The following is a 27,537-nucleotide window of genomic DNA, read 5'->3' on the forward strand; positions in this document are numbered from 1 at the left end:
TTCCCAGCCCAGGGGAACATAGACTCAGCTATACCTCCTATTTAGGTCATCAATAAAGGAGCAGTAGTATCCAGAAGACATGTTCTCTATTTCAACTACTGACAAAAGCCTACAAGACATTATTGTAGTGTCTGGAGCAAATCTTAAGATTCCTATGTCAAGCAGCACCAGTAGGCTACACAGAAGCTCTGAAGTATTCACTGTGCAGTCACAATAGCCACAATGCTGTCTGAACACAAGACAGATTTCTGCAACAACCCTGTAAAAGTTACATGCTAACTTTTGGAATCTCCTGCTACTTCATTCAAATGCCCGTGGTCTGTTCTGTTGTTTTGTTGTTGTTTTTTTTTCCTTTCTGGAATTAAGAAAATTGTAGAATATTTTTAAGACCTTGGTTAGTGTTCATAGTGAACACTAGTCCAAGGATTGCTTACCAAGTCTGTTAAAATTCTCGTTAAGTCTCTTTTGGACACTTCCCTTTAGTTAAAGGATCTTCTCCTTAACCTTTAAAAGCATTCTTTACTTGCTCTATATCTCCACCATTAAAGTTTCGCAATGCCTTTTTCACCTTTCTACAGCAAGGTAGGTTTTGAATTGTTATTTCTGCCATTAGCTGTATTTAAAGACATGCCTGAATTGTACATTTACAATATATACACAACCAGATCTAACCAGATGTTTGCAAGTAATGATTCAAATAAATGTTAGATCACATCAGGTACATCTTTCATTTTTGTCCTTAGATGTTATTGGATCTACAGAGAAAACTATCAGCATCTTGTACACACTCCACTGTCATGTCTATAATCCAACTATGGTAATAGTAGCAATCAGGTCAAGGTGAGGAATATGTTAAAAATAATGTGGGAGTATTTCTACAGTGAATAAATTGATGTCTTCCTTACAAAATAAAGCACACAGCATGACACCTCCTTGCTGTAGTTAAGATTTACTTTTAAATCAGGAAAACACGTGCCTGCTGGTAAGGGTCATATTGGAGCTACTTACAGTCTGCTTACACCTTGACTTAGAGAGATACTGTTAGTATTTGAGCGATCTGCTGTCAACCATACCTAATCTTGGAGATTCCCTTTGGCCTGTCACTTTCCTGAGTTAAGAAATTCAGTGCTTTTGTACAGCAGCTGTTTTCCTCTAGGAAGGTCTTAGACTCTCCAGAAGCTCCCATGCTTGCTGGCTGGGAGCAGATTATGGGCAAAATTCATTTGTAGTGCTAAATGAGCTCAAAAGTGGAGGTTGGAGCATAGAGGTTGTGGAAAGAAGTAAACATAAATTAAACACTCTCTAATGCAGTCGCCAAACAATCAGTATTATCAGAGGGTGTGGACTATGCTCTCCATCTTCACTCACCACACCTTTTACCACCTCTGCCATGCATCATATGTGCTTGTGATTCAACTTACCCACAGACATATGTCAAACCCAGAAAAAAGTTAGGAAAATATCTGTGCTAAGTTAAGCCAACTGAACCAGTTTGTAGCAAGCACCAGACACAGGAATTCCCAAACTAAGGGCAGAGAAGGGATAGGAATGAGATCTCTTTAGGAAACAACACATCACCAGCCCAGGCCACCTGTTCACTAAATCACAGTCAGAGAGGGAAGCTAAAAACAGCTGGCTCCAATGACATAATGGAAGACTTCTCTTAAGAGTGGCTATAAACCCTGAAGTTATAAACAATAAGAGATTGATAAGAAAAGCAAATTAAACACAGGGGGTAGGAAAGTATGTGTAGATAGTTTAAGGGTGATCATTTTAGGGTGATAAAAAGGAGTCTGTTCCAAAAAACAGCAACAAAAATGTTTAATTTCCACTGTATTTTGGGATCCATACTAGCTGGAAATGCCAGAATCAATAAAAACAAGAAAGAGAGAGAAAGAAAAGTATTTGATAAATATTTTGCCACGTTTCTTAAAGGATATATAGATCATGTAGTCACATGGTGAAAATAGTTTGCAATCCAACAGTATCTAAAAGAGATATTAACACATCATCTACTAAAGCTAAATATTTTTAAATCATCATATCAGATAAACAACATCCAGGAATTTAGTAAGTTTAATAAGCCATACTATGGATCATTAATTTTTATTTCAGTGACTCTCAAATGCTGGAAAGTATTAGAAGATTACAAGAAAGATAACATTGTTACAAAAAAAAAGAAAAAAAGAAAAAAAAAGGTGTCAATCCAAATAACTGTAATATAGAACTTAGTGAGAAAATTAAAAAAAAAAGATAATTAGTATCAATCATGGATGTACTGAATAGAGGTCTTAAACTAATTTAGGTTGAAAATCTGGATCATAAGAATAATAGGGTCAGAGGAAAAAAACATTTATGTAAGATGCCTGATTTAGAAGTATACAATATTTGATTTATAACTAGAGCAATGCAAGAATATAATAGATTAAAAAATTGGTCTCAAGATCTAACTGAAGAGGGAATCAACTTTAAACACCTTTCTGATGGACTCCTGCAGACTTCATAATATTTCATATTTTTCCAGTTACTGATGTTAAAAAAACCGAAGTTTTGCAGATGACAAAAGGTTGGAGGAGAAAAAATTCAGCTAGATCTCAAGTGCAAACAGTTTTTAATCATTTAACCATCATCCAATATGGCGAGAAGATACTTTAGGATTAGATAAATAAGGACAAAATAACATCACTTTGGGATAACTAAGGATGTTTCTGAACTATTCTTAGAAGTCATCCAGGGCTAGAACTTCTGACAGAAGATCTGAGGCTAGAGGGAACTCTCTACATCACCTAAAACAAACAGGCAAACAAACAAAAAACAACCCATAAAACAAAACAAAAAAAACCTTACGCTGGGGTTAAATAAAATATAATTTATAATTATACCTGAAAGTACTGGTCATGATTAAGCTAACAGTCTTTGTTTCTTTTTTTTTTAATTTTTAAACCAGATGCACTAACATGTAAAATGCAGAGGTAGAGACATTAATCTTAATACTAATCCATTTACCTCACTTTAAATTCAATATGAAGAGTATTCAAAAAAACCCATGGGACTTGCAAATTGAGTGGAATAGAATACCAGTGACTTGGGTCTATTTTATACTATCAAAGCCTAAGAAATGACTTCATCATAGCTGAAATGCACATAGGTAGAGAAATAGTATTCCACGTGTGGCAACAGCACTATACAGGAAAAGTTGCCAGAAGCCTCCCCCATATCCAACAGAGCCAATGCCAACCAGCTCCAAGATGGACCTGTTGCTGGCAAGGATGAGCCAATCAGAGAAGGCAATAACACTACTATGATAATTTATTTAAGAAGGAAAAAAAAAACCCAAACCTACCTCACTACAATCTCCTTTCAGGTAGTTGTAGAGACTGATGAGGACTCCTCTCAGCCTCCTTTTCTCCAGGCTAAACAACCTCAGCTCCCTCAGCTGCTCTTCATAAGACTTTTGCTCCAGACCCTTCATCAGCTTTGTTGCCTTTCTTTGACACACTCCAGCACTTCAAGGTCTTTCTTGTCATGAGGGGTTGTAGAAAGAAGTCCTTTCTCCTGAACTTACTCATTTACATTTAAAATTTAATTGAATTCAGTCAATGACACACTGTCAACGTGCATGTTTTTTCTGGTTAAGTGTATATCCAACCTACTGGCCTTGTGTTCCTCTTAAAGAAGGGCACTGATGATGAAATCTTAAACAGAAAATTGCGTGGTTTTTAAGATTTCAAATATGCACAGCTGAGGTGGGGAAATATTTCCTCAAGTCCAGACTGGATCTCTGCATGCACTGGATGAGAAGTAGTAGAAGAGCTTTGCATCCCTCTTTGCTTCCTTCTTCAGCACAACAAAGCTGCCTTTCTGCATGATTAAATTTCTGACTGCAAGAAGCAGCACAGCCTTCAGCAGGGAAGGGTTTTCTGCCCTATTCTGATGGATGTAGCATGTAAGAGCACTCACAGGGCTTATCCTCATTTCCTCGTCCCAGTGCCATCACAGTGCAGTGCAACAGGTTATGCATTACCAGTGCCACCAGCTGAAATAGCTGTCATGCCTTTCTCTTAAAAGTCAAATGCAAGCAGAATAAGCAAATCCAAAAAATTAAGATGCAGATTTGAGATATGGATCTACCTCTCCTGGCCAAAACAAAGCTATTTGATTTTTATGATGGTTAATGAATAACCTCTTTGAATTTCATTAATTTTTAATCACTTGTCTCTCACTTCCTTTTGATACTTACAGGGGGCTTATAAGAAAGATGAGTATAGACCTTCAATCAGGGTCTATTGCAATAGGATAAAGGTTTTAAACTGAATTGAGGGTATATTCAGAGTACATATAAGGAAGAGATTTTTTATGATGATGGTGGTGCAGCACTGGAACAGCTTGCCCAGTTGGGTGGTAGGTGCCCCATTCCTGGAAGCGTTCACAATCAGATGGGACAGGGCTCTGAGCAATCTCATCTAACTGGAGAAGACCCTGCTTATTGCAGGGGGGTTGAACTAGATGACCTTTAAATGTTCCTTCCAAGCCAAACCATTCCAATTCTGTGATTCCATGATTTACTAACAGACATATTGAATAAGACTGTTCCATTCAGACACTTTTTAAAAGGATGGAGCAGGAAGGGTGGGAAATAAGATTTAGGAAGAGGAGACAGTGACCATCAGCCAGGTCATGAACACCACTAGCATGCCCAGGCTCTGAAGAGAACAGTCAGCTTGGTCTTCTTACTGGGTCTTTCTCAGTTCCTCCTGGAGGAGGGATCTTCACAGGTCACTAGGGTATGGTGCATGAGCACAGTGCCACAGACTCAGCTGGCTGCTGTTTTGTGGGGAGGGTGCCAGTACCTCATTCACCCTCCCTTCCAGTATAGTCAGCATGATACTCTTTTCTGTGATTCTTTTGTAGCTATTTGCCAAACTGCAGAGAACTATTTCAGGGTTAATTAAGTTTGGTCCAAAGCTTACTGAATGTTGACAGCAATGCTTTTGTCACTTCTGACTATTGACAATCCTAATAAAACAAACATTTTATATCCTTGTATTTCTAAGTATAAGTCTTTCGACTCTACCAGAACCTAAATAAAGCAAAACACACAGTTCTTAGCTATTCAACTGAGCTTTGCAGTTCCTATGCACACTGACTGTTTGCTGTGAACTGGCTGTACAGAACTTAATGGGAGCTGGAGGACTGGGTCACTCTGGACTTGGGCATCATCATCTCATTTGGTCCACACCGTCACAGCAAGCAAGTAGCAATTTATAAGTTAAAATTTACTATGCATTTATTCCATGTGCTCTTGCTTCAAAGCATACTAAGAAGAGGTTAGCTGTGACTGAAACAAAGCAAGTAGCATCTGCCTTGACTCAGAGATGTTTTACAAAGCTTCAAAGTGTGCTGTAAATTAAAAACACTAGGTATTTCTTTAGTAGTTACATTTTCACCAGGACACTTTAGGACAGCCTGAATTTTCTTGCTTTGTTTTCAAGCATCTGAAAAGGTTCTGCAGATCATGCTTAATGTTTTGAACTAAAGCACAATCTCTGCACATCCAGTATTTCGCACGTCTAATTTCAACAGCTGTGGTTTTATTGACACATCTCATATTGCTCACAACAGATTAACATCTCTTCTGCACAGTGGAATCTTAATCTAGAAGTGACCAGTATTTAGTCTTAGTTACTGCACTTGTGCCCTCATTTGTAGAGAGCATCATCTTTAGTCAAACAATTCAAACAGTTCAAACATTTATAAGCATGTTTGCTCAATTAAAAAAAAAAGAGGAATGAGAAGTTAGTAATTTCCATTTATATTTCATCGGATTATTGCCTTAAGTAGTGGCTTCCATCAGAATAGCCTCAACTGATTTCCAGTCAATAAATCATCAACCACTGTATTTCTCTGCTCATCATCCCAAATGCTATTCTTCTTGTCAGTGTCTTCACAAGTGTTACTGACTGCGACCCCAGAAATAATTTCAAAAGCAATGATTTTCTGGTAGTTCTGGATTCTCTGTCATACTCCAGCTATGAATGTACTGCACTTTTCCATAGCTGTAGGATTGTGTTCCATGCCAGTCAAAAATACTTAATTTTCTCTACTACCACTAGCATCCAAAAACTATTGTTATACAATGCTGTCCAGACTTAACACAAACAACTCTCTTAGTATTTTTCTGTATTGCAAAACATAATGTGGTTCCATTTTTGCCAAATATTACCACTTACACTTCGGAATTAAAATACTCATTATCTGTACTTAAACAGTTACTGTGTTAAAAGTTAAAAAAAAAATATAGTTAAAAAATAATTCCTGTCAAATCACAGGATATGGCTCAAGATTTCACTTTTGTAACTGCAGTCCCATGACAGGAATCAACAGCCCCTTAATCCACTCAGAACTAATACCAGGCTGAGTCAGAATCTCAAGAACTGAAGACTGATGTCCCTGAAATCCCTTCTTTCATCATGGGGATCAAATCCATAAGCCCAACACTACAAGAAACCCAACTGGTGGATGGAGGGGAAAGGCTGATGACAAGCTTTGGAGAGAGAAATCATTTTTGGGTAGATACTAGCCAACAAGCTTGTTAACTTTTGTTAAGAGTGACCTTTTTTGGTTTTGGTTTTGCTTTGTTGTTGTTTTTAAATTGAAATTCTTGACATGTTAGATTTGGTACAAGAAGTATTTACATAAAATGAAAAAACTGTTTATATAACAGCAAAAGAGACGGAACATATATCACAGCAGCAATAGTTTAAAAGTATCAGACAACTGAAGGAAGTTTGGCCTGACAAAGTACTTCATACTGAAATGTTTTTATTAATTATTTAAGCTCTATATTGGAAAAACAAGAGAACCAGAGTCAGGTATTAGGAAACTGACATATAAATGTAAGTAAATCTCCTTATGTCACTGTTGTCAGACATCATAAAATAGTCTGATTCAACATTCTGATGCTCTTTCACTCTTTGCAACAATTAATCTTCATCTTGTGTTTCTAACAAGCAGCGCTGATCTTCTTTCATTCTCTTTGGGTTTTTTTTTAAATGCTCTGGGGTTTTTTTCATTGAAATATTTTCCTCACTACAGAACACAAGAATTGTTACTTCCCAGTCTCTCCTTACCATGAGACCCTTCACAGCAGTATCAGAAGTGTTTCATAACTGAAGTCACCTTCCAGTCGGTGGTATCTGAGTCGGGACATAAAACAGTTGAGACAGCAAAGGGTCACTAACACTCAGGAACATACAGCTCTGGAAAGCTTGAAGTCTTCTACTCCATTACAAGTTCCTTCCTACACCCAATGTATATTTTTATATGCTCCTTGGTTATCAATTCAATTTCAAGTTCTGCCTAGTTCTCTACCCAAATCCAGATCACCTTCAAAAACCTATATGTACTATTTCCTCCCAATCTTACCATGTAGCCAAACTATCTCCCTGTCAAGCAAGACTTTAATCCACTCTCCTTTCCTTCTGACATCTATTTTCTGGGCATCACTCTATCCCTGTTCTGGCTCATCTTGTTTTGACTTGCATAAACTCAAACTATTTTCCCCACACCTCACTGACTACCAGGCTGCCACTAACCAGCTGGGCAAGATTTAGTCCCCGTGTCGTTCACCCAGTGTCCTACCACTGCTACACCACTTACAAGTGGCACATCCTGATCTTTCTTCCCTGGCTCCTTGTCCTCTCACACAGCTGCTTATTACATGTCACAGGTCTCTGTCTCAGCTTCCAAAAGTTGAGCCAGCTTCTTCCTCCATGCTGCCTATATCTAGCAAGAAGGAATCTTCTCCCGTTTCCAGTGGCTACACTGAAAGAAAACTGTCATATCTAGGCTCTGCCTGTCTTTAATGCCTAGCAAGTTCCCAAGTGTGCGGAAGTAAGGCAAACATTGGTAAGTCTAAAGTGACGACAAAAAGAAGGGCTCCTGAAGTCGGAGGCGTGGCACTACCTCCCTCAGAGGGCTGCTCACCTACCTTACCTCGAAGCCACAGTATTTCATGGGCACCCTAGACCTTTCTACGTACACAAGACTCTAGCGGTGCCTGCCGCAGGCCTGCCCTGCGACCTGCACCCGTGCTCCTGCACATCACCCCGGCGATGTCGCAGCCGGGCAGCGCACACACCCGCACCGCCCCGGGGCCGGCTCGCCGCCCGCTGGGAGGGAATCCCGCCATCCCTCCGGGCCGGCCGGGGCCGGGCCGCCGCCGGGGACGGGCGCTGCGGGCAACAGGGAGGCAGGTGCTGCTGCGCCGCCCCGCTGCCGGGGGGCTGGGCCGGCCCGACCCCGCGCTGCCGGGGGCGCAGGTGGCTTAAATTAGCGGCGCCGGCTTGCGCTGCCGCGGTGCCTTCGCGCCGGGGAAGTAGGAGGGGGCGGGGCAGGGGCCTCGTCGCAGGGCTCCCGCCTTTTTGCCCGCGCGCCGGGAGGCCGTCAGGGGGCCCTGCGGCTTTGTGGCCGCCAATGCGGGGCGCTGGGGACAGCCCGAGTTTCCGGGGTGCTTGGGAGACGGTCCGTCCCGGTGTGGAGCAGCCGGGAGCGCGGTGAGAGGGGCGCGGGGCGGGCGCCGCCGGGGCGGCCCGTTCTTCCATCTGCCGAGCGGGGGGCTGCGGGCGGGCGAGCGGGGTCGTGCCGCGTCTCCCAGCCGCCACCATGCCCGTGTTTTCACTCTCCTGCAGGGTGCGAGCGGAGCTGCCCCCGACCGGCGTCTGAATTATCAGGAGCGTAAGTGTCCTGTCTTCTTCCTGGAGAGCCCACGGCTCCCCATACTGCTTCCACAGTGAGCTTTACGCCATCTCTGTGAGAGGATGGAATATCTCTGAAGGGGTCTCTTCGGCTATTCTGCTGACACACAGTATTCTCGTGACTGATGCTGGCATACGACTGGGAGTGCGCAGGTGAGGAGGCTCGGATGCCGCTCCCTCGCGGAGAGGTGGTGGACAGGCTGCCCTGTCCCACTCCTTGCTCCAGAATGATGCACGGGAGCTTTCGGGACATAGTCCATCCTGTTGAAGACCTTAGCGTGTCTTAAAACACCGATTGACTTAGAATAGGGCGTGCCTGATGGATGAGGATGACTGGTGGATGAGGAGGGGTGTGCCATGGAATGCTGCCTTTCCTAGATGGAGTAGAGTTTACTTGCTTGTCCATTAAGTTGTCTGTGGCTTAATGCCCCAGGCCAGCCTCAAGAAGCTGGGACAGGATGGCTTCAGGTAGCTTTTGGAGCCCTACATCTCCCTGATGGTCTCCATGGTCTGTCCTGTGCATCAAAGATCTGTAAGTCTCTTTGTCTTGTGCCTCTTGCTGCTTTGAGGTACATCAGCCCTATGGGATAGAATTCCCATAACTGATCTGTCTTGTGTTACCTGTTTGAAAAATGTCAGCTCTGGCTCTAACTGTGTCTACCTTCTCCCCAGTCTCCCTGCAGGTACTCTAGAAAATAGGAGATGTTTTGCCATGGCTCTTGTGTGCCACTAGTGTGTCACGTAAAAAGCATCCCACCCACAAGCATTGAACCGTTCAGAGCTAATTTTTGAATCTAGGTGCTGTCCTAGTTGCCTGCATGGCATCCAACCAACAGGTTACCAAGCTTTGTTTTGCAAGCTCCTCACTGTTTGGGATCCTTGCATCCAACTGTGGCATCAGTATTCTTCCCTGATGCAGTGAGTGAGGAACATATGTGGATCAGCTTTTACTGTAGCTGCTTTTCTCTTGAAGGCCAAAGAGACAGGAGTTGACAGCTTTGCAGAATGCAGTTCTGTCTAGCACAGATCAGAATCCCTGACAATGCTGGTGAGAAGATCCCTGGATCCCTGGGGCACATGTGTCTGGAGACTGGCAGGATCCCACTTTCTGGAATTTCCTACTGCAGCTGTTTTCTAGCACTTCTCTAGGCACTGACTCTTGCCCCACCTGCAAGTCATAAATCATAGCACAGCATTACCCTTCCTATACTGTGAGCTGAAACAATGATTTTATCAACCTGGATGGGCAGAGTTTCCCTCCTTAGTAATCTTTACGCACAGTGTCTAAATCTTGGAATCTTCCTCCTAAGATATCAGAGTTCTATATTCTGTGACGTAAGAGCATTGTTAAGCACTGATTAGAGACTGCATATATAAGAGATCAAATTGGATGTATTTGACATCTCAGAACTTGTTAGAGTATGTAGTCTTAATGTTGCTTGAAAGTAGAAAACTGAAAGTACATCCTTTGGGCATCTCCCCCTAGTTCTTCAAATAAGTTCCTCCATGGGGAGGGAGAAGTGTGGGGATGAAGGTTGCACATTCCAATTTAGTTTAATCAGCTGTACTCATTGCTGGGTGTCTCTGCTGAATGTCAGGTTAAGAGTCTAGTCCAGGGGGAAACTCTGTGTGTGTAAAGAACAGAAAATTATGTGGGTACGGAGGCAGATGAGAACAAAGAAGGAAATTAGGCACAGGGAATGAGAAGAAGTAGGGAGCCATTCATGTTTTGACATGGAAGTTAAACTGAATGAAGTCTAGAGAATTTTTCCTTACAGGTAGCTTGACCTCTAAGGAATTGTGATTTAATTTGAAACCTGGGAAGAAAAATAAAAGAAGACATGACAAAAAATAATTACGCAGTGGCAACTTCCCAATAGCAGTTCAAACTTTGGAAAAAGTGGAAAACTTGAAGTCCTTGAAAAGGATGGCTTGAAAATTCTACTGGGATTTCCATTGTGGTCTACAGCTGACAGGGTATTATAGTTTTTGAAGTAGCAATACAGACTATACCTGATCCTTCTGCATGAAAGTATTTGTGTGCTTTTGCAAGCAAAAAGAGGGAGAACTGGGGCTAGTCTGGGAATCATAAAACAGAGGGTTAGCAGTGTTGTAATTCTTCCAATGCTTTTTTTTTTTCTTTTTAATTCTGTGTTCCTGAATTCAAAATGTCTGCATGAGGCTATCAAATTTCATATGAGTAAGAGGAAAGTAAATTTATAGCCCTGCTGTTTGCAGTGGAAATCTTGGACAATAGGACTCTTTTGTCCTCTGAAGGCTGAAGAAGAATTGTATTAGAAATGTTTTCAAATTCTTGAAGTTGTCCATAATGTGAAAGTTGTAATACAACTGTTACACACAGAAGTGGTAAGAAGTTGTGATGTTATTTCCTGTTCCATATACCTGGCATGGACCTGACTTAGAAAAAGGTAAAGCACTATATAATTTAAGTTAAGCTTATAACCAGACTTCCATTACCAGCTATGTTTCCAATTCCCTTTTCCCCATAGGGTAAATTCCCCTATATCAATATGCCTGTGGGGATATCGGATCTAGTGGAAATATTTCAAGCACACAGTCAATTTAAGGCTTACTTCTTTGTTAAGATACTTTTTATTGAAACACAAGAAATAAAGCTTAATCTTTTGGGGGGTTTTCTGTTTAAATTTCATGATAGTGTAAATGAAAATTAGTCCTCTCTTGGATTTTGCAGCACAAAATCTGTGGCTTTCATCTTCAAAGCCACAACAGACTGTTCTAAATGTTCCTTCTTTTGTGGCCTGAAAGAATTGAAAAAATATGCACAAGCTTAATTTCTAATGTGTGTTTTAACTTAATCTCATAACAACAAGATTGGTGAAAGAGAAGCAGGCGCTGTGCTGGAGTAACAAGAACAAATCTCAAGATTTTTCTTTTTAAGGGCTATACATTTGTATTTACTTCTTCTTCCCCCCTTCACATTTTTTTCTTTTGTCCTAATTTACTTGTACTTATGTCCGTGTTTTCTTCCCTAGAGGGAACTGCAAAGAAAGGCTTTAGAGTTCTGTCTAATTATAATGTGTTGTTGTTATAATGGTTAATGTGCCTCAACAGAAAAATATCTCGAGACAGTTGTGTCTGGAACTGGGTTTTGTTGGGATTTTTTTTTTTGGTGGTGTTTTTTTGTCTGTATGTGTTTCAGAGGCCCTTTAGTCAGTTTTGTGTATTTGTTGGTAAGTCAGTAAATCTCAGGCTCCTCGGATAATTTATGAGAATAGGGAAAATTTCTAGACAGGAAGGAGCATATGCAGTTATCAGAAACAGTTTTATTAACTTAGGAAAGACCACTGTAATCAAGGAAGGGTGACCAACCCAATCCATTTTCTCTGCTCAGAAGAGCCTTCAGACTGACTGTAGCTCATGCAGTATTGAAAGTGTGCTAAGGTAAAGATCTTCCGTTTGAAATCAATCAGAATTTCTGTAGTTTCTTTTTTTTTTTTTGTGACAAGCTGTCCTATCTTTAGTGCTCTTTATAACCAGTTTTTTTCCCCAGTGTGAATCTGACTCTTCTACCAAGGGAGCCTCAGTTAGCAGTTTTTCAGATCAGTCTTAGTAGAGGGCTAGACTGAATTCAGAACCTTGAAGAAACACTTTGCAGACATAGTTTACAAATTAACTGATCACAGTAATGGAGCACATTAAGGGGAGGTCCTTCAGTTTTACTATTCAAGATAGCCAGATAGGAGATTTTGTTGCTTCCTGGAGTGGCCTTCTTGCTGTGTTTCCTTACCTGTCAAGTCTTGTGCTTACTGTACCTTTTACCTGTGTGATATGCTCTGCCTTCTCCTCTGCTGTTGGTGGACCTCGTTTGGTGTTTAACACTAAAACCCCTTGTAACTTCATCATTCGTGCGTCTGCTCAGCCAATTGTTTATTTGGATTCTGCTCTTACAAGTGGCTAAGTAGTGACTGAATAGATTTTCTTGCATTGCAGATAACTAATTATGTATTTGAGTGACTAGGGGGTTTTATGGTTGTGTTTTGTTTTCATCCCAATGGGGCGCTGCAGTTACTGGGGAGTGACACAAAGCATGTTGTGGCTGACGCACTTTCAACAGTTTGCTTCCAGAAATCTCATGATACTTTGTTTTTCTTGTGGAATAACTGTTGGTGAGGCATATGTGCGAAGGATCCAATCTAATTGGACTTTTTTTAGCTTCCAGTCATCTGAATTAGTAGCAGGGCAGTGGAAGCTGGTAGAGAAAAGGCTGAAGGTTAACTAACAAACAGCAGTAATTAAGTCAATTTCCTGCTTCCATCTGTGACAAACTTCACCAGTCCCTATATATATCCTTCCTCATATATCTAATTCATAGGTGAAATTCTCTGTCACAGGAGACTGCTAGTAAGGGGAAGAGGGCAGTGGTAAAACAGTGCAGCATGAGCATGCTTACTTCCTACACTTGGTATATGGAATGGCTTTTTTCATGGTTTATCCATGAGACTTTTCTTTTCTGTAGTCTGAACTTCCCCTGTGTTTCAGGTTGGCTTTTGATGGATGGTATCCAAGATCTCCGTGGTTGCTATTCACCATGGAGGTGAGTACAGATGTTCATCTGAGCCCTGTAGTCCAGTGTGTCAGAGCAGCACAAACTTCCTTGTCAGTAATGGCAGAATTTTTGTCTTTTTTCCTAGAGCTCACTGAATGGAACTCTCTTCTAACTTTCAGTCAGGCTTTCCCAGCTGCAGTTTACCCACATCCAGCAGATTTGTTATCCATAGTACCATATGGGCTGTTGTTGGCCTCAACACTATTTTCTATTTTCTTCTACTTTACTTCTGAATCTAGACTCTTGTGGGCTCACAAGCCTTCTGCAAGCTGCCTTTGTTGATTTCTTTGTAAAGATTTTTGGAACACAGACAAAGGATTCAGAAGCAGGGGAAGTTGAAGTGTAGGAGCACTATGCTTACTAACTCTAACTATGGAATCAGTGAGAGTTGAACTGTGTGGTATTTATAATGTGGAGGGTTTGGGGTTTGGTGGTTTTTTGGTCATTTCAGAACAGAATGAAAAATCTTCTCTATGCTTACTTTTGCAACTGTATAGGACAGGAAGCTTATTTAAGAAGAGAAACAGAAAGGACTTTATTGCTTGTAGAAGGAGAAGCAAGACTTATGTGCTTTGAAAAGGTATGTATGTATTATGCTTGGTTAAAAAGTCCAATAGTCATTGCTTATTTGCAGTAGGATACTGTCTCTCAAAAGCTGTCACTCCCTGCTGGTCACAGAAGTTTCCTGTAGCTTTCTGTTTTCAAGGGGAAAGCTAACCTGTACTTGTTCCAAATTTTCAGCCTTTGAAAATAATGTCCCCTTAATCAGAAGACTGTTTCTCTAAAGAAACAATTCATTTAGCTGTGCAACAGCAATTACAGTTGATTTAAGTATAACTGTAAAGCAAGTTCAGTCTTTTTATTGGCATTTAACATCAGCAGACTTGATTAGGCCTGTAATCCATAGTGGAGGTACTACAAAAGAGAAAGTACAGGAGAGTATACAATGAAAGCTGAGTAGCAAATTTGGAAGGAGAAAATATAATGCAGCTAGTCTCGCTGAGTTTTTTTTCTTTTGATTTGTGTATTTTCATGTTCACAGATCTGCTGTAGTTTGCTGCCATTTAATGCCAACAAGTCATCTGCTTGAAGAGATTCTGTTGTAATGTATCCAGTGGCTATTCCTGCACCAGGAGGTGAAGGAAATAACGGACAGCATGGGAAACTTATTTTTTTCCTTTTTGTTTTTGGAGCTGTATTGCTGTGCACTGGATTTCTGCTTTCAGTCTTTATTCTCCAGTCATGCCCATCTGGAACCTTCAGTGACTGTAATGAGGTCCTTAAGGCTGCTGGACCAGTGCTGGCTGTAACTGGACTGGTTTGTGTTTTACTGGCACGGTCAAGGGCCAGGATGTATATGAGACAAAGACAATTGCAAAATGAGCAGGTGTACAGCCTTGTTTTTTGCCATGGGAACTGTCAGTTTGCCCAGTTTCTCATATTTGGATTCCTGTTTTTAACTAGTGGAATGCTCATTAGCATCCTGGGAATTTGGGTTCCTGGTTGCAGCCCTGGCTGGCATACCATACAATTCAACCACACCGGCAGTTCTGATGTGAACCTCCAGGGCTGTGGATTCCTGTCACTTCAAATCATGGGACCTTTGATTGTGCTCACTGGGTTGTGTTTCTTCGTGATAGCTCATGTTAAAAAGAAACAAAACTTAAATCTCAACCACGAATCTTGTGAAAGTGAAGAACATCCTCAGAGCCCTGAATCTTTTCACATTACAGTAGGTGGGTAAATAATGTTGGAACTTTATATTTGAGAGTTAGTAGGGATTTTTTCTCACTAGTTATTTATCTCTGAATATTACTTATTCGAGCTCTAGGCATGTCAGTTCTGGCATTTCAAGCCAACCAAAACAGAAAAATGTTTCTTTGTCTCGTATGTTTTCTGTATGGTCAGTTCATTTTCCTTTCTCACAAAGGAAAACCCCTTCTTTGGCATAAAAAAGAAGGTCTGACTGTCAGTGTAAAGGAAGCAACATAACATGACACAAATGAGTCCAATCCCAATTCCTTTCTCAAAGGATGTAGTTGACACTGCAGATCACAGGTCTAATGAATTCTGTGACTATATTTTTCTTTTAGCCTTGAGCCTCTGACCCCTTAAACAGAAGAATCTGATTCATAAGCAGTGTATTGTATTTTTTTTTAAATTGCGGCCATATCTTCTATCCGTCAGAGATATAATTGCAAGATGCCTCAGTTAATTGCACAGTATTTGAGCAAATGTGGTGTGTTAGCAGAGAATAATACTCTGTATGTAGCACTGGTTTGATGCCCGATGAATACATTCCATGTATAGGTTGTTCTGATAATTCTGATTACTCTGATTATTGTAATAAACTCACTGATTAATTAAAAGTCAGTCATTGCTTGACTGTCATCTGATTGACTGAACTTGAAATCCATAATGAAATTCAAGCCTATTTATAGACCTGTAACCTGGTGACCTTTAGGAAACAGGAGGCTTTGAAGTCAGTTTTCCAGCCACTAGGATAAAGCAGTAGGAAGGAATTCAGATTGTCTTTTAAGGCAAGAAAGCGAAATTAGTGGATTCCTTTTATACTTCAGTTGGGAAAAGTAAAACTGAAAGGCTGAGGGTAGACGTCTGATTTACAGTGTTGTTCTGGAACAGGGGTGACTTTGTTAAAAAACACTGCCTACCTCACAAATCAAGAATTTTGATGCTCTCTGAACTGTCCCAGCACACAAATTACAAAGGAAGAAAGGGTGCCAGGCAGCTTTGAATGTTTATGTAAATTATGCCAGCTCACTGACTGATACAAACTTTGTTTTTTAAAAAAAAGTTTCAAACTTTTCAATTCTGAAGTTGCAATTGACAGATATGCTGCATAGTATACTTAATAGCAAACTGTGTATCAATAGCCCTGGTTGTGGTTATTGTTCCTTGATCTGCAAGTAATTCAGTAGAGAAACTGTCAAGGCGCACAAAATCAGTCATCGGAACCATTAATGACTTGAATTCTTTCATTATAGCACTGCAGTAGATGTGCAGAAACTTAGACTGGCCTATTTTAGACATGTGAGGAAAACTAAATGCTTGCCTACCCTTAAAATGAGCCAACAGTAACTGTGTGCTTTGCACTTTTAGTTTCTGAAGACAGACAACAGTGTTTGTGTCTCTTAGCTAGATGGAACAGTCCCCCTCCCCAGAAATTTAATTTTTTTTAGAAATTTAATTTTCTAAATTAAATCTTTCATTTATGAATATGCTGCATCTTTATTTTTCAATGATTTTAGTTTTGAATGTACCTCTGGCGTTCTCTAACAGTCTAGAATATAACAATTCTGTCTGTGGGATCATTGCACTCTATCTTAAAAGGTAGGCAAGTACAAATTCTAAGGTACTGTTAAAATAACCACTGATGCTCAGTTTTTCAGAGGTAGTAATTGGTGTTTTTAATTCTAGGTGATGCTGTAATGGTGTTCCCACCCCCACCACCTCCTTATTTTGCTGACCCTATGTCACCAACTGTGACACATTGTCTTATGTCGAGTGTTTTGCCTGCAAGTGAAAATCCTCCACCATATCACTCTATCTTCACTAATGGGTAAGACTGTGTTCTTCTCTGTCTTTGGAAATCTGAGCTGTTTCTCAAGGTATCTGAGATCATGATCTTATATAATCACTGTGAATTAACTGCTAGCCATGACAAAATTTTCTAGTGCATAACTCAGTTTACTTCAGCTACATTACTTGAATTGGCATTAAAACATTATAAGTATATAAGAGGAATTACAAACTGCAGAGTGTCCTTTATGAGGACTAAACTCTTACCAGTTTATTATGATTGGAAAGAATGTCTGAAGTGAGAACAAAGTCTTAGATCAGTGGCCCTTAGAGTAGATTTCTTCCACAGGTTGTCCAAGAGAAGATGCCCTTGGCAGCAGTGCTTCAACAGCATGATATCCACATTGCCATATTTTAGAAGCCTCTGTAGAACCAGTGCAGCAAGCCCTTCATGACATCTACCCACAGTCACTTCATCTGTCAGTGTGCTCAGTTCTCCTGTGTCCCTTATCTCACTGCTCGAGGCAGTGAGACCTGCTGTGCTGGTCTGCCTTGTTCCTACTCTGACAGTGTGTTGAGATCAAAGGATACTTTGATATTGCAAGAACGACCAGAGAGCTGATAAGGGAGGTTGCAAAACCAACTTCATCTCAAGATGATGTGCCTTACCTATGTAGCCATTCTTTAAATACCTTTCGTATAGCTGATGTGCTAGATGCTGCCACCACCAAGCTCAGGGATTAGGAGCTGCCAAATTGCTTGTTGGAGCAAGTCTAGAGAAAGCCACCAAGTTTGTTATAGAGGTCTGGCGTGTCTCTCCTTTGAGAAAACGCTGAGAGAGGTGGGTTTGTTCAGCCTGGAAAAGAGAAAGCTTCAGGGTGACCTAACTGCAGCTTTCCAGTATCTGAAGGGAGCCTACGAGATGGAGGGGGACTTCTTACAAGAACATGTAGTGACAGGACAAGGAGGAATGATTTCAGATTGAAAGAGTAGGTTTAGATTAGATATTAGTAAGAAATTCTTTACTGTGAGGGTGGTAAAGCCCTGGAAGAGGTTGTCCAGAGAAGCTGTGAATGTCCTATCCCTGGAAGTGTTTAATGCCAGATTGGATGGAGTTCTGAGCAAACTGGTCTAGTGAAAGATATCCCTATCCATGGCACAGTGGGGTTGGAACTAGATGATCTTTCAAATCTAGACCATTCTGTGATTCCATGGTTTAGTTTTGGGCCCTTCATGACAAGAAAAATACTAAGGTGCTAGAGAATGATGAGATGAGAGAAGGGCATCAAAGGTCATGAAGGGTCTGAAGCACAAATCCTCTGAGGAATGAGAGGGAGTGGGAGTCTTTCAGTCTGGAGAAAAGGAGGCTCAAGGGGATACCATATTGTTCTCTCAACTACCTGAAAGGAGGTTTTGGCAAGGTGAAGGTCAGCCTCCTCTGCCAGGTAACAAGTGACTGGAGAAGAGGAAATGATATCAGGTTGTGCTAGGGGAGATTTATCTTAGCTGTGTGTTAGGAAACCTTTTCACAGAAAGGTTTGTAAAGCGTTGGAACAAACTGCTCAGTAAAGCTGTGGAGTCACCATCCCCTGAAGTATTGGAAAATCCTGTAGATATGGTTTAATAGTGAGGACATGGTTTAATGGTGATGGTGCTAGGTTGGACCATCAGTTGGACTTGACAGTCTTGAAGATCTTTTCCAAACTTAACAATTCTGTTATTCTAAGAGCCCTAGCTACCTGGCTGTATCCAGTCATAGTAGTTGATGGACTGCTGCTTTAAGAGCTTTCCACTGTACTCCAGATTTTTCCACTCATGAGGCAGTGTGTTCCATGACCAGCTGTACCAACTATGTGCCTGATGTCAGTGGTACTTCAAAACTCTAGTGCTAATCTTCCTTTTAAAGCAAGCAAGCACAAACCCTTTCCCTGCCTGAAGGCCTAAATGCCACTGGAAAGGGATGCTTGTGTTAGCACTAGTGTTTATTCTTGTTACCACACTTTGTACAGACATGTCTGTGTTGGTTTTTTTTTAGCAATCCTTTGAAGTATACCTGGTGGACTGTTGAGGTTCAGCTTCACTGTGTGATCGACTCAGTTCTCTAGTCAATCACCCTCAACAAGCTCATTGTAGTGTAGTGCCCTCCTCCAAACTCATTCTCCCCATCAGTGCTGGAGACAGCAAATGTCTCCTTCTGTTGCTGTTAGCACAACCCAGACTGTGGTTCTACCTTTTGTCAAAATCACTTTCTTCTTTATTAACATAGAATAAACACCTCTATCAAAAACCTTACTCACTCTTCCTTGCTACCAGTATAACACTCTAGTGCACGGGGGGACTGGTCGCCAAACAAAAAAATGAGCATATTCATATCACCTAGGGAAGGGAGATACTCAGTGTTTGGTTTCCATGGGCCGAGGTTGTCCAGCTTGAGGTTGATGACTTGTGTTGAGGGTTGCAATGCCTGTTAAGGCCTAGCTATACACACAAATCATTCAGTTTGCTGCTTTTCCACCTAAATTGCTGTATAGAGAGTTCTTTTTGTACTAAGCTGATGAGAATCTGTTGATTACTCAGTGCCTACCTGCCAATTCAGGATGACAAGGGTAGATGTAGGGATGAGAAGATGTCAGAATTGATAGAACAAAAGTGCTTTGTGGAAGACAGCAGCTCTTATGACCAGGCATGAATTGTTGTGTGAAGAAACATTTTATTTTGTTCAGTATAGAAGTTTTTGCCTGTTGTCAGGTTGCAAGTAAAATATATCAGCTCTTGGAGTTATACTAATGCAATCAAAGGACAGAGCAATAGGAGAGCCAGTAAGCTCCCGCTGCTGAAAAAGAAAATTTACATGACACAACTGTTCTTCTTGGGCAGAGTGAAGGTGTCCGCAGCTGGATGGTGCTTCATACCAGGTGCTGCTACTGCTGGAGTTAGGCACCACATTGAGCCTGTCTGTGCTACAGCTCCAGCATGTGCTGTAACTCCCTTCTGACATGTTCACTGATATATGTAGAAAGCAAATGAATGTGTGTGAAGAAATTACTTGTCCTGACTGTGAACCTGGACCTGCTGTGGAGTTTCAAGCAACTGAGAGGGTGACTTTTGTACCACCTGTCTGAAAAAGTACAGTGCAGAGCCACAAGTTCTCTCTATCCTGCAGTTTCAGGCTCTGAGTTCAGATGTGGGCTGCCTGCCATGTGCTTGATAAAATGTGCAAGATTCATAGCGTCCTAGTATATCCTGAGTTGGAAGGGACCAGCAAGGATCATTGAGTCTAGCTCCTGGCCCTGCCCAGGACAGCCTCAAGAATCACATAATGTGTCTGAGAGTGTTGTCCAAATGCTTCTTGAACTCAGACAGGCTTGGTGCTGTGACTGCTTCCCTGGTGAGTCTGTTCCAGGGTGAAAACCTTTTCCTTATACTCAGCCTAAACCTCCCCTGACACAACTTCAGGCCTCTGGTCCTGTCACTGGTCACCACAGAGAAGAGATCAGTGCCTGCCCCTCCTCTTCCTCTCACAAGGAAGTTGTAGACTGCAATGATGTCTCCCCTCAGTCTCCTTTTCTCCAGGCTGAACTGACCAAGTGCCCTCAGCCGCTCCTCATACAGCTTCCCCTCAAGGCCCTTCACCATCTTTGTTGCCCTCCTTTGGACACTCTCTAAGAGCTCAATATCTTTCTTATATTGTGGTGCCCAAAACTGCACACAGCAGTCAAGGCGAGACTACCCCAGTGCAGAGCAGAGCGGGACAATCCCCTCCCTCGACCGACTGGCGATGCTTTGCCTGATGCCCCCACAAGGTTGGCCACACAGTCCTTTTCTGTGGTGTTGCTTGGAAAGGGATTATCAAAGGGTGTGAAAGAACTCAAAGAGCGCATCCTGCACTGGAAAAAGTCAAACAAAGGGTGGTGAGAGAATGGCAAAAAATCTAGTTCTTCAGACTTTTTCTGAGCCCTCCCTGCTGGTGCACAGAGCAGCAAAAAGAGCTGACATACCAGTCAACCCCTCTTTCCTTCATCAATTCTACAAAATCCTCTCCAGCTGGATCAACTGTCTCAACACAGAAATGTTCAGTTTTGGTGCTCTGAACTTTGTGTGATCCAGTCAGCATTGTTGATTGCCTGTCTGGACTTCTCTGTCTTGTGAGCATATATACACAAAGAGGCAGTTTGTTGAGACAGTGTCTAGTGGAGTGCATAAAGCACCTCAACACTGGATGCAGAAACCCAGAATCTCTGACCTCCTGCTTTGGTGTTCTGTGACTGGGGGTGCTCTAGCTGTTGCCCTTCCATGTTCCCTAGTGTCCTCACAGAGACCCTCTGAGTTGATACCACTTCTGGGTTTTTCACTCAATCCTGCTCTGTCATGGCTCAGCACTTGCTGGCAGACAGGGCATCTTGAATAATGCAAATTGTTTCCCAAGTGCTTTAATAGAAGAGAAGCAATGACCTCATTGCTCATAACATAGTGCCATGATTGAAGATCCCAAATATGGCAGGGTATAGTATTTCATATATATTTCATATATGGATGGCTACTAGGAAAAAGGTGATTCGCCTCTTCAGTCCATTGCTTGGTGTTCTGTCAGCAAGTGCTGTGGTGAAGGCTGTGCTGGATGAGAAAGCTTGTAGTAAGCTGAGTCATGGTCTGATCCCTGAATTATTTTTTTTTATTCCTGCAATCTGTTACATAGCACCTCGGCATTTGTCTTTTAGTATTTCTCTCTCTGTTAAACACGCACGCTCACCGATTCGTCACAGCACTGAAGACGAGGTGACTATGCCCTGTATTCTGGCTCCTCACTCAGTATTGGTACAGATGTATGCACAAAGGCAAGCGTCAGCTCTGGGAGTGAGGCATGAGGAGAGAGGAGTTCTCTTTCCTTGGAAAGCAGCTGAAGCAATGTGCTGAGGGCAAGATGAGCAGGGTATCAGAACAATGTGGGTTCAACCAGTTTGGATTCAGTTGTGATCGTCAGAAGAGGACAGTGAATACTTGGCTGCCTGCCTTGAATGTCACTGGGAACTTTGCAATCTGGTGATGTCTGGTTGCTTCTGTTTCTCCAGCTCTGAGCAGGAATATGACTCCTTATGTCTGTCATGGATTGCTGGAATGCCTAGTAAAAGTTTCGGATGGCCTTTCATGCAAGATTTCAAATGGCTCAGGATTGTGATTTTTGTGATGCAGTTCTAAGTCTAGTAACTGTCTTTCATAAGGGAAGGGGACAGTGTGTATGTGATATACTACAAAAGGGAAAATACTTTAGGAGCTATGGATCAGAAGGAGATTTAATAAGATTGTGAGACAGCACTGCCAAAAGCAGCTAATGCCCATAAGCCAGGCTGTGACTGGTGATTTGAGAGGTTAGAAGGGAGCTTGTTTTGCCCTTCCCCTCAGAAATAATAGAATTTTCATATGAGTCATAATGTAGCCCACCGAATGAACTCCTAATTCTTGTGCAAGTTCTTTGCTTCAGGGATTTTTAGGAAGTGTGTGCATACATGTATGTTTATGTAAGTCAAGTAGAATTTCACTCTCTGTAGATAAATGAATTATGCTAATACACAGTTTTGTGTTTTATAGAGCACAGCTTGCAGATGATGAAAGAATGGTTGCTGTTAGAGACTACGAAACCATATGTACAATTTCTGGAAGCAGCTCACCTTCAGATATTTTACCAATGCTATACCTCTGCTCTGAATCTCCTCCAAAATATGAAGAAAAAGCATCAATAACAAATAATGAATATTCACCATCTTCTTCCTCATCTTTTTCATCTATTTCCTTAGCCACATCTGACATCAGCTCATAGAAGACTGTCAGTTGACTTAATTTTTAAATTAAATTGTACACAGAGATTTACAATTTTTGAATTTATTTACATTTTGTAATAAAAGCAATAATGTTGGTTGTGTCTAATCTTTCATCAGGAAGAACAATGAATTTGGATTTCAAGAAATAACAGATAATGCTAGGCTTCTGCTAAAGTAGTCTGAAGGGAGTTCACTGCAGGAATGTTAAACAATCATCTGGTTCTGTTACAGCTTCAGTTTCTATTTTTAATTGTTCTTTTTATAATGAAGGCGTTAAGTAGAGACCAACTTTTTTGATTATTTTAATTAAATCTGTTTGGAGCTTCAAAAAAGAGAAATAATTAGAGTGTTTTCATTTCTATTTTTGCATGACTTTTGTGGAAAATAGTGGTTTGCGAAGTTATTGACTTTGTAAGTATTCTGAGACCATTCGCAAATAAGGCTGTTTAAGCTTGGTACCAGAGATGCTGTGAAGAACTTAAATGGTTACATTTTGTTCTGCCTGGTAACAAACACTCCATAGCTTTATTTAGACTGTCTCTGGTCCTTATGTAAGTATAATCCCTGTGAAAATCAGTTTTAGCTACAGTTAAGAGCCCAAAGGCAACCCTGAGGATAGTTAATAGGCTAACAGTTTAACTGTGGTAATGACTGATTTCAGGGGGATTATACTGCAGTTTTTTATCATTATTCATGGTTTATACAGGGAGTGCTGTGCTTGTGTGAGAGTGAGAGCCACAAAGCAATGGTATCTTTCAGGTGCAGACATTACTTATCAGCAAATGCAGGAGAGGCAGTTTCGTGGAAACACATGCAACAGATGTTTTTAACCAACACAGCACTTGACAGACCCTTCAGAAATACAACCCTCTTTGCTTCTCCATCCCTCTGCAGCCCTTAGGTTAGTGGTAGCAGCCTGTCCTCCAGCTGGAGGTTCTAGTTCTATATTGTGGTTGCTTGCACCTCTTCCTGAGCAGAAGGGTTTGCTTGTAGCAGGTAATCTTTGACATTTTACAACTTGCTCTGAACCCTGTTTGAGAAAAACAGACATGATTCTGTGCCCAGAAAAAGAAGTGGCAAAGCTAATCTTTAGGCTCGGTTCAGAATGATGAACTTGCCATCATTAAAACATCTCTCAAGAGTGATGTCTGTATTGTTCAGCTGAGTCTCTGAACACCTGTGTGCTTTGGGACCTCACCTACACCTCAAACTTGTATTCTACCTTGCTGAATCTGGCTGTAACAGAATGCCAAACTATGAATTAAGCATTCGAATTCCCTCCTGTGCCCACCTTGTGTCATCCTTCTATGAACATGCCCCTCACCTGCTGAGTGCTTTAGAGAGATGTTCAGGAGCTCCTGCATTTGCCTTTTCCAACTCTGTGTTGTTCACTCAGTCATGCTAGAGCAGCTCTTTGTGTAGCCACACAAAAACAAACCAGCCAGCAAGAGGTATATTTAGCCAGCAATAGAGCTGAGGGGCTTATGCACGCAAAGTAATGAGCAAACACAGCACAAAGAGGGATTTTGTATGTGGGAGCTGATTAAACTGGCATGACTCAGCCATGGGAAAAGTCTGTATGAAAAAAGGGAATCCAAAAAAGCCAGTAGGCATATTGTCCTCTTTACTCTCCAATGTTTCTTACCTAGTGAGTTTTTCAAGGATGCTGCTCCTTATATGCCATCTGCAATACAAGCTATGGTTTGCCATCTTTTTGATTATTCTGTTTTTAGCTTTTGTTTGACCTGTTTTAACAGTGATGCCCACTGCTGTGCATGATGTGTGCATACAAAGCCTTGAACATGTCGAAGGAGCCTGTGTATCTCTGGATTTCTCATGCTATTCTATAACAAGGACAGAAGCTGGGATATTTTACCTGAAAGATATCATGCAACCAAGAGCTATGTTGGGTTTGTGCTGTTGTCTGGAGCACTCATTTTCTCAAAAGGCTTACCATCAAAAAAGTGTTTAAACAAATCTTGAAATATGTCACCATCTTTAAAAAAAAATACAGTTGCATCTGGTTGCTAACTGAAAAAGTATTAACCTTTTTTGCTGCCTGCAACCTGCTGAGTTGGTTGTTCCCAAGATGCACCCGAGAGACCAGTCAAATCAAGTAGTATATGTTGACTCAGCTGAGTCCTCTGTAAAAGTGACATGATCTTGTTTTTCTTCAAGATCATTGTGTTTTGATCATCTACTGCAGAGTCTTCAGTGTGGATCACATTATTTCTAAAAAAGCAGTCTTCACAGAAAGCACGGTTTAGAAAGCTGCTGACCTGACTTCAGACTCAGCACCTGAGTTTCCTGTGAAGGCTAGGTGTTACCTCTGAGAACAATGATTGAAAACTGAATTTCTTTCTGTATAATTTTGAGAAGATGCTTAGGAAATAGTTCAGTGTGTAGCTGTATAAGCATCTTCTACTTTTGACTTGAAGAATCATTACTTGAACACTCAGAGGATGTGCTGGGTGCATCTCCATAAAGTGCTCAGCACTGAGGGAGTTAACATAGCCAGTGCAACAGTATTTGCCTACTGTGTTTTTGAAATCTTGCAGCAAGGTCAGAAAATGTGAGTAAGGGGCTAAGCAGATCTGCCTTCAGCACTGAAGACTACCACTGGGTGAACAGCATTAGAGGGAGGAATTTTTGATGTGGGGAGTAGGAGTGAAATGTCTATATTAGAAAGGAAGCAACTCCTTGTAAAATTATAAAAGTAGCTTAAAATAATATGGAATAGCCTTTTTATTGAGGAAATGAGATACTTTACTGTCACACTAATGGTGCTATAACCCTCTTTCTGTCCTAAGGTTAGCTGAAGTGTTTGACATACAAATGCTAGGGAGCAAATCAAGTTGGTTACTGATTCACACTTACTTAAACAAGCAAAGTGGGAGGTAAGAGTTGCTTATCCTTTCTGAGTGAAGTTAAGGTCTCTCTTGCTGCCAGCACTGACATTGCTCTGCTTCTAACTGCAGCACTGCAATCCTTTGAATATGAGAAGGATTCACAAAAATATAATTAATGCCTTTTCTCTAGGAGTCTTTCTTCCTGAATCACCAGCAACTGAAAAAAATGAACACTTAACTCATCTGAAAAACTGAGGTTGCACAGATCTTTGTAATGTTGCTGTGTTTTTAGGACAATGACACTCCCTGGATTGCACCCACTCCACCCTTGCCCTTTCTGTTGCTATATCCATTTATCCCTTTTCCGTCCTATCTCTTCAGAGTCATGACTTCTAAGTCCAATCCCTCCACAATTCTGCAGTGAATGTGCCAGACTTCATCTAGATCAGTGCTCTCCCTCTATCACACATGCATATATCTGAATAGTTAAGTATGGAAATACTTTCAATTTGGTGTGCCTGCCAACAAGATTTCCCTGGAGCACATAAAACTACCTTGCAGGTAAACATAGTTGTGGGCAGCTGGCTGAACCTGCTCCTCTCAATTTGTTTTTGCTTTGGTGCTGGCAGTGCAGTAGTTCAAAGCCCTGGAGTGCAAGGCCCACTTGTGGTGGTTCTTCATATGCTGGCCTTACACATATTATTTGTATTTTCCACTAAGGATACCATATGCAGTTGCCTTTCTCTAGGAAAAAGTCTTACTAAGTCAAGTCATTGGCTAAATCTCCCTGCAATTGAATGTTTCATTATGGAGTGATGATTTGCACCTGCTCATTTTTAAAGCCAGTCGGTGTGCAATACCACGTGTTATGTGGCTTCATTTGCCTGTTCTTTGACTAAGTCCCTGCCTACGTTACAGGCGTGTGAGAAAATAAAACCTTACTGCAACAGGCTGATAACATGTACAACTGTGTAAAAATAAGTAACAGAAGGAGAGAAGAAAAGAGTTAAGTGAGGGGCTGTGAGTCTTTACTGGGGTGGCTCTTGAAACAGGTTGGAGAACTGAGGACATGCAGAGCACCTGCTTCCAGCAGCAAACACTGCAGGAGAAGTCTGCATTGGTGATAGAAAATTACATAGAAGAACAGAAGGCAAAGCAGTGCATGTGTTGAGGGGTAAGGTCTGAAGCAGATAAGAACAAAACTGTAGTGAGATCTGAAAACAGCACTCATTCTGAAAAACCTCACTCTGACCAATTTCCTAGGTTCCACAAAACCGTTTTGCTTAGGAGTTATTCAAGGTAAAAGGGAATGCATATAGTAAATCAGCACCTTTAAATGAGTTCCCAGAACACACACTTACTGGCAAAGAGAAGTACTGGCCTTAAAAAAATCAGTGTGATCCAGTAATCTCTTAAGACCTTGACAGCTACCTAAATGCAGCATTAGCATTGTCTGGGGAAATAATCAGAGAAGGCTTAGAGGAAACTATCTCTTACAAAGAGAGGGCAGTTTATAGAGAAAGTAATTTTAATGTAAGTTTCACAGAAATTTCACAGAATATTCTGAATTGGAAGGGACCCACAAGGATTATTGAGTCCAATTCTTAAGTGAATGGCCCATACAGGGATCAAACACACAACCTTGGTGTTATTAGCACCATGCTATAAGCAACTGAGCTAATCTCGGGTTAGATTCTACTGCACCAAATGGAAAGTGTTTTCCATCCTATTTTCAAAGTTCCAGTGGCAAGTAGCCTGGGAAAGAAAAAAAAGAAACCTGTATTCTCCATCTCTACTGTGCACTTGCTCAACAATCATGAAGTCGTCCTAGACCAGAGGCAAAGAGAGAGGTGAGGGGTGATGCAACACCCAACCTGGAAAATTCTGATTCCAAACAGCATCTAAGGACAATTGCTTGGGATTGAGGAAGTTCTTCAGCACAATCCATTGCAAATAGCAGTTGCAGAGTTCTTGAATGAATGAGAGGA

General features: G+C 41.3%; 1 protein-coding gene across 2 annotated transcripts; it reads left to right on the plus strand.

Moving 5' to 3' along the window:
• The first annotated feature begins 8,688 nt into the window (after window positions 1-8,688).
• TMEM171 (transmembrane protein 171) lies at window positions 8,689-23,021 on the plus strand. 2 transcript variants are annotated; one of them, XM_018070521.1, is made up of 6 exons: window positions 8,689-8,736; window positions 13,278-13,332; window positions 13,842-13,924; window positions 14,387-15,080; window positions 16,783-16,924; window positions 22,471-23,021. In XM_018070521.1, exons 4-6 carry the CDS (start codon window positions 14,450-14,452, stop codon window positions 22,697-22,699), a joined length of 1,002 nt encoding a protein of 333 aa, XP_017926010.1. In that variant the 5' UTR covers window positions 8,689-8,736; window positions 13,278-13,332; window positions 13,842-13,924; window positions 14,387-14,449; the 3' UTR covers window positions 22,700-23,021. The 2 variants fall into 2 exon arrangements, with proteins under 2 accessions (XP_017926010.1, XP_008919908.1); XM_008921660.2 differs by lacking the exon at window positions 8,689-8,736 and adding an exon at window positions 8,744-8,909.
• Window positions 23,022-27,537: the final 4,516 nt, after the last annotated feature.

The sequence above is a fragment of the Manacus vitellinus genome, unplaced genomic scaffold (assembly GCF_001715985.3).
Source record: "Manacus vitellinus isolate BGI_N305 unplaced genomic scaffold, ASM171598v3 scaffold_18_pilon, whole genome shotgun sequence".
NCBI classification, from domain to species: domain Eukaryota; kingdom Metazoa; phylum Chordata; class Aves; order Passeriformes; family Pipridae; genus Manacus; species Manacus vitellinus.

What these genes read in the sequence shown, in the direction of transcription:
- TMEM171 (XM_018070521.1), top strand. Translation starts at nt 14,450, where the DNA reads ATGTATCCAGTGGCTATTCCTGCACCAGGAGGTGAAGGAAATAACGGA. An exon ending in ATCTTTTCACATTACAGTAG is followed by an intron (nt 15,081 to 16,782) that starts GTGGGTAAATAA and finishes TTTTAATTCTAG; the next exon opens with GTGATGCTGTAATGGTGTTC. An exon ending in CACTCTATCTTCACTAATGG is followed by an intron (nt 16,925 to 22,470) that starts GTAAGACTGTGT and finishes TGTGTTTTATAG; the next exon opens with AGCACAGCTTGCAGATGATG.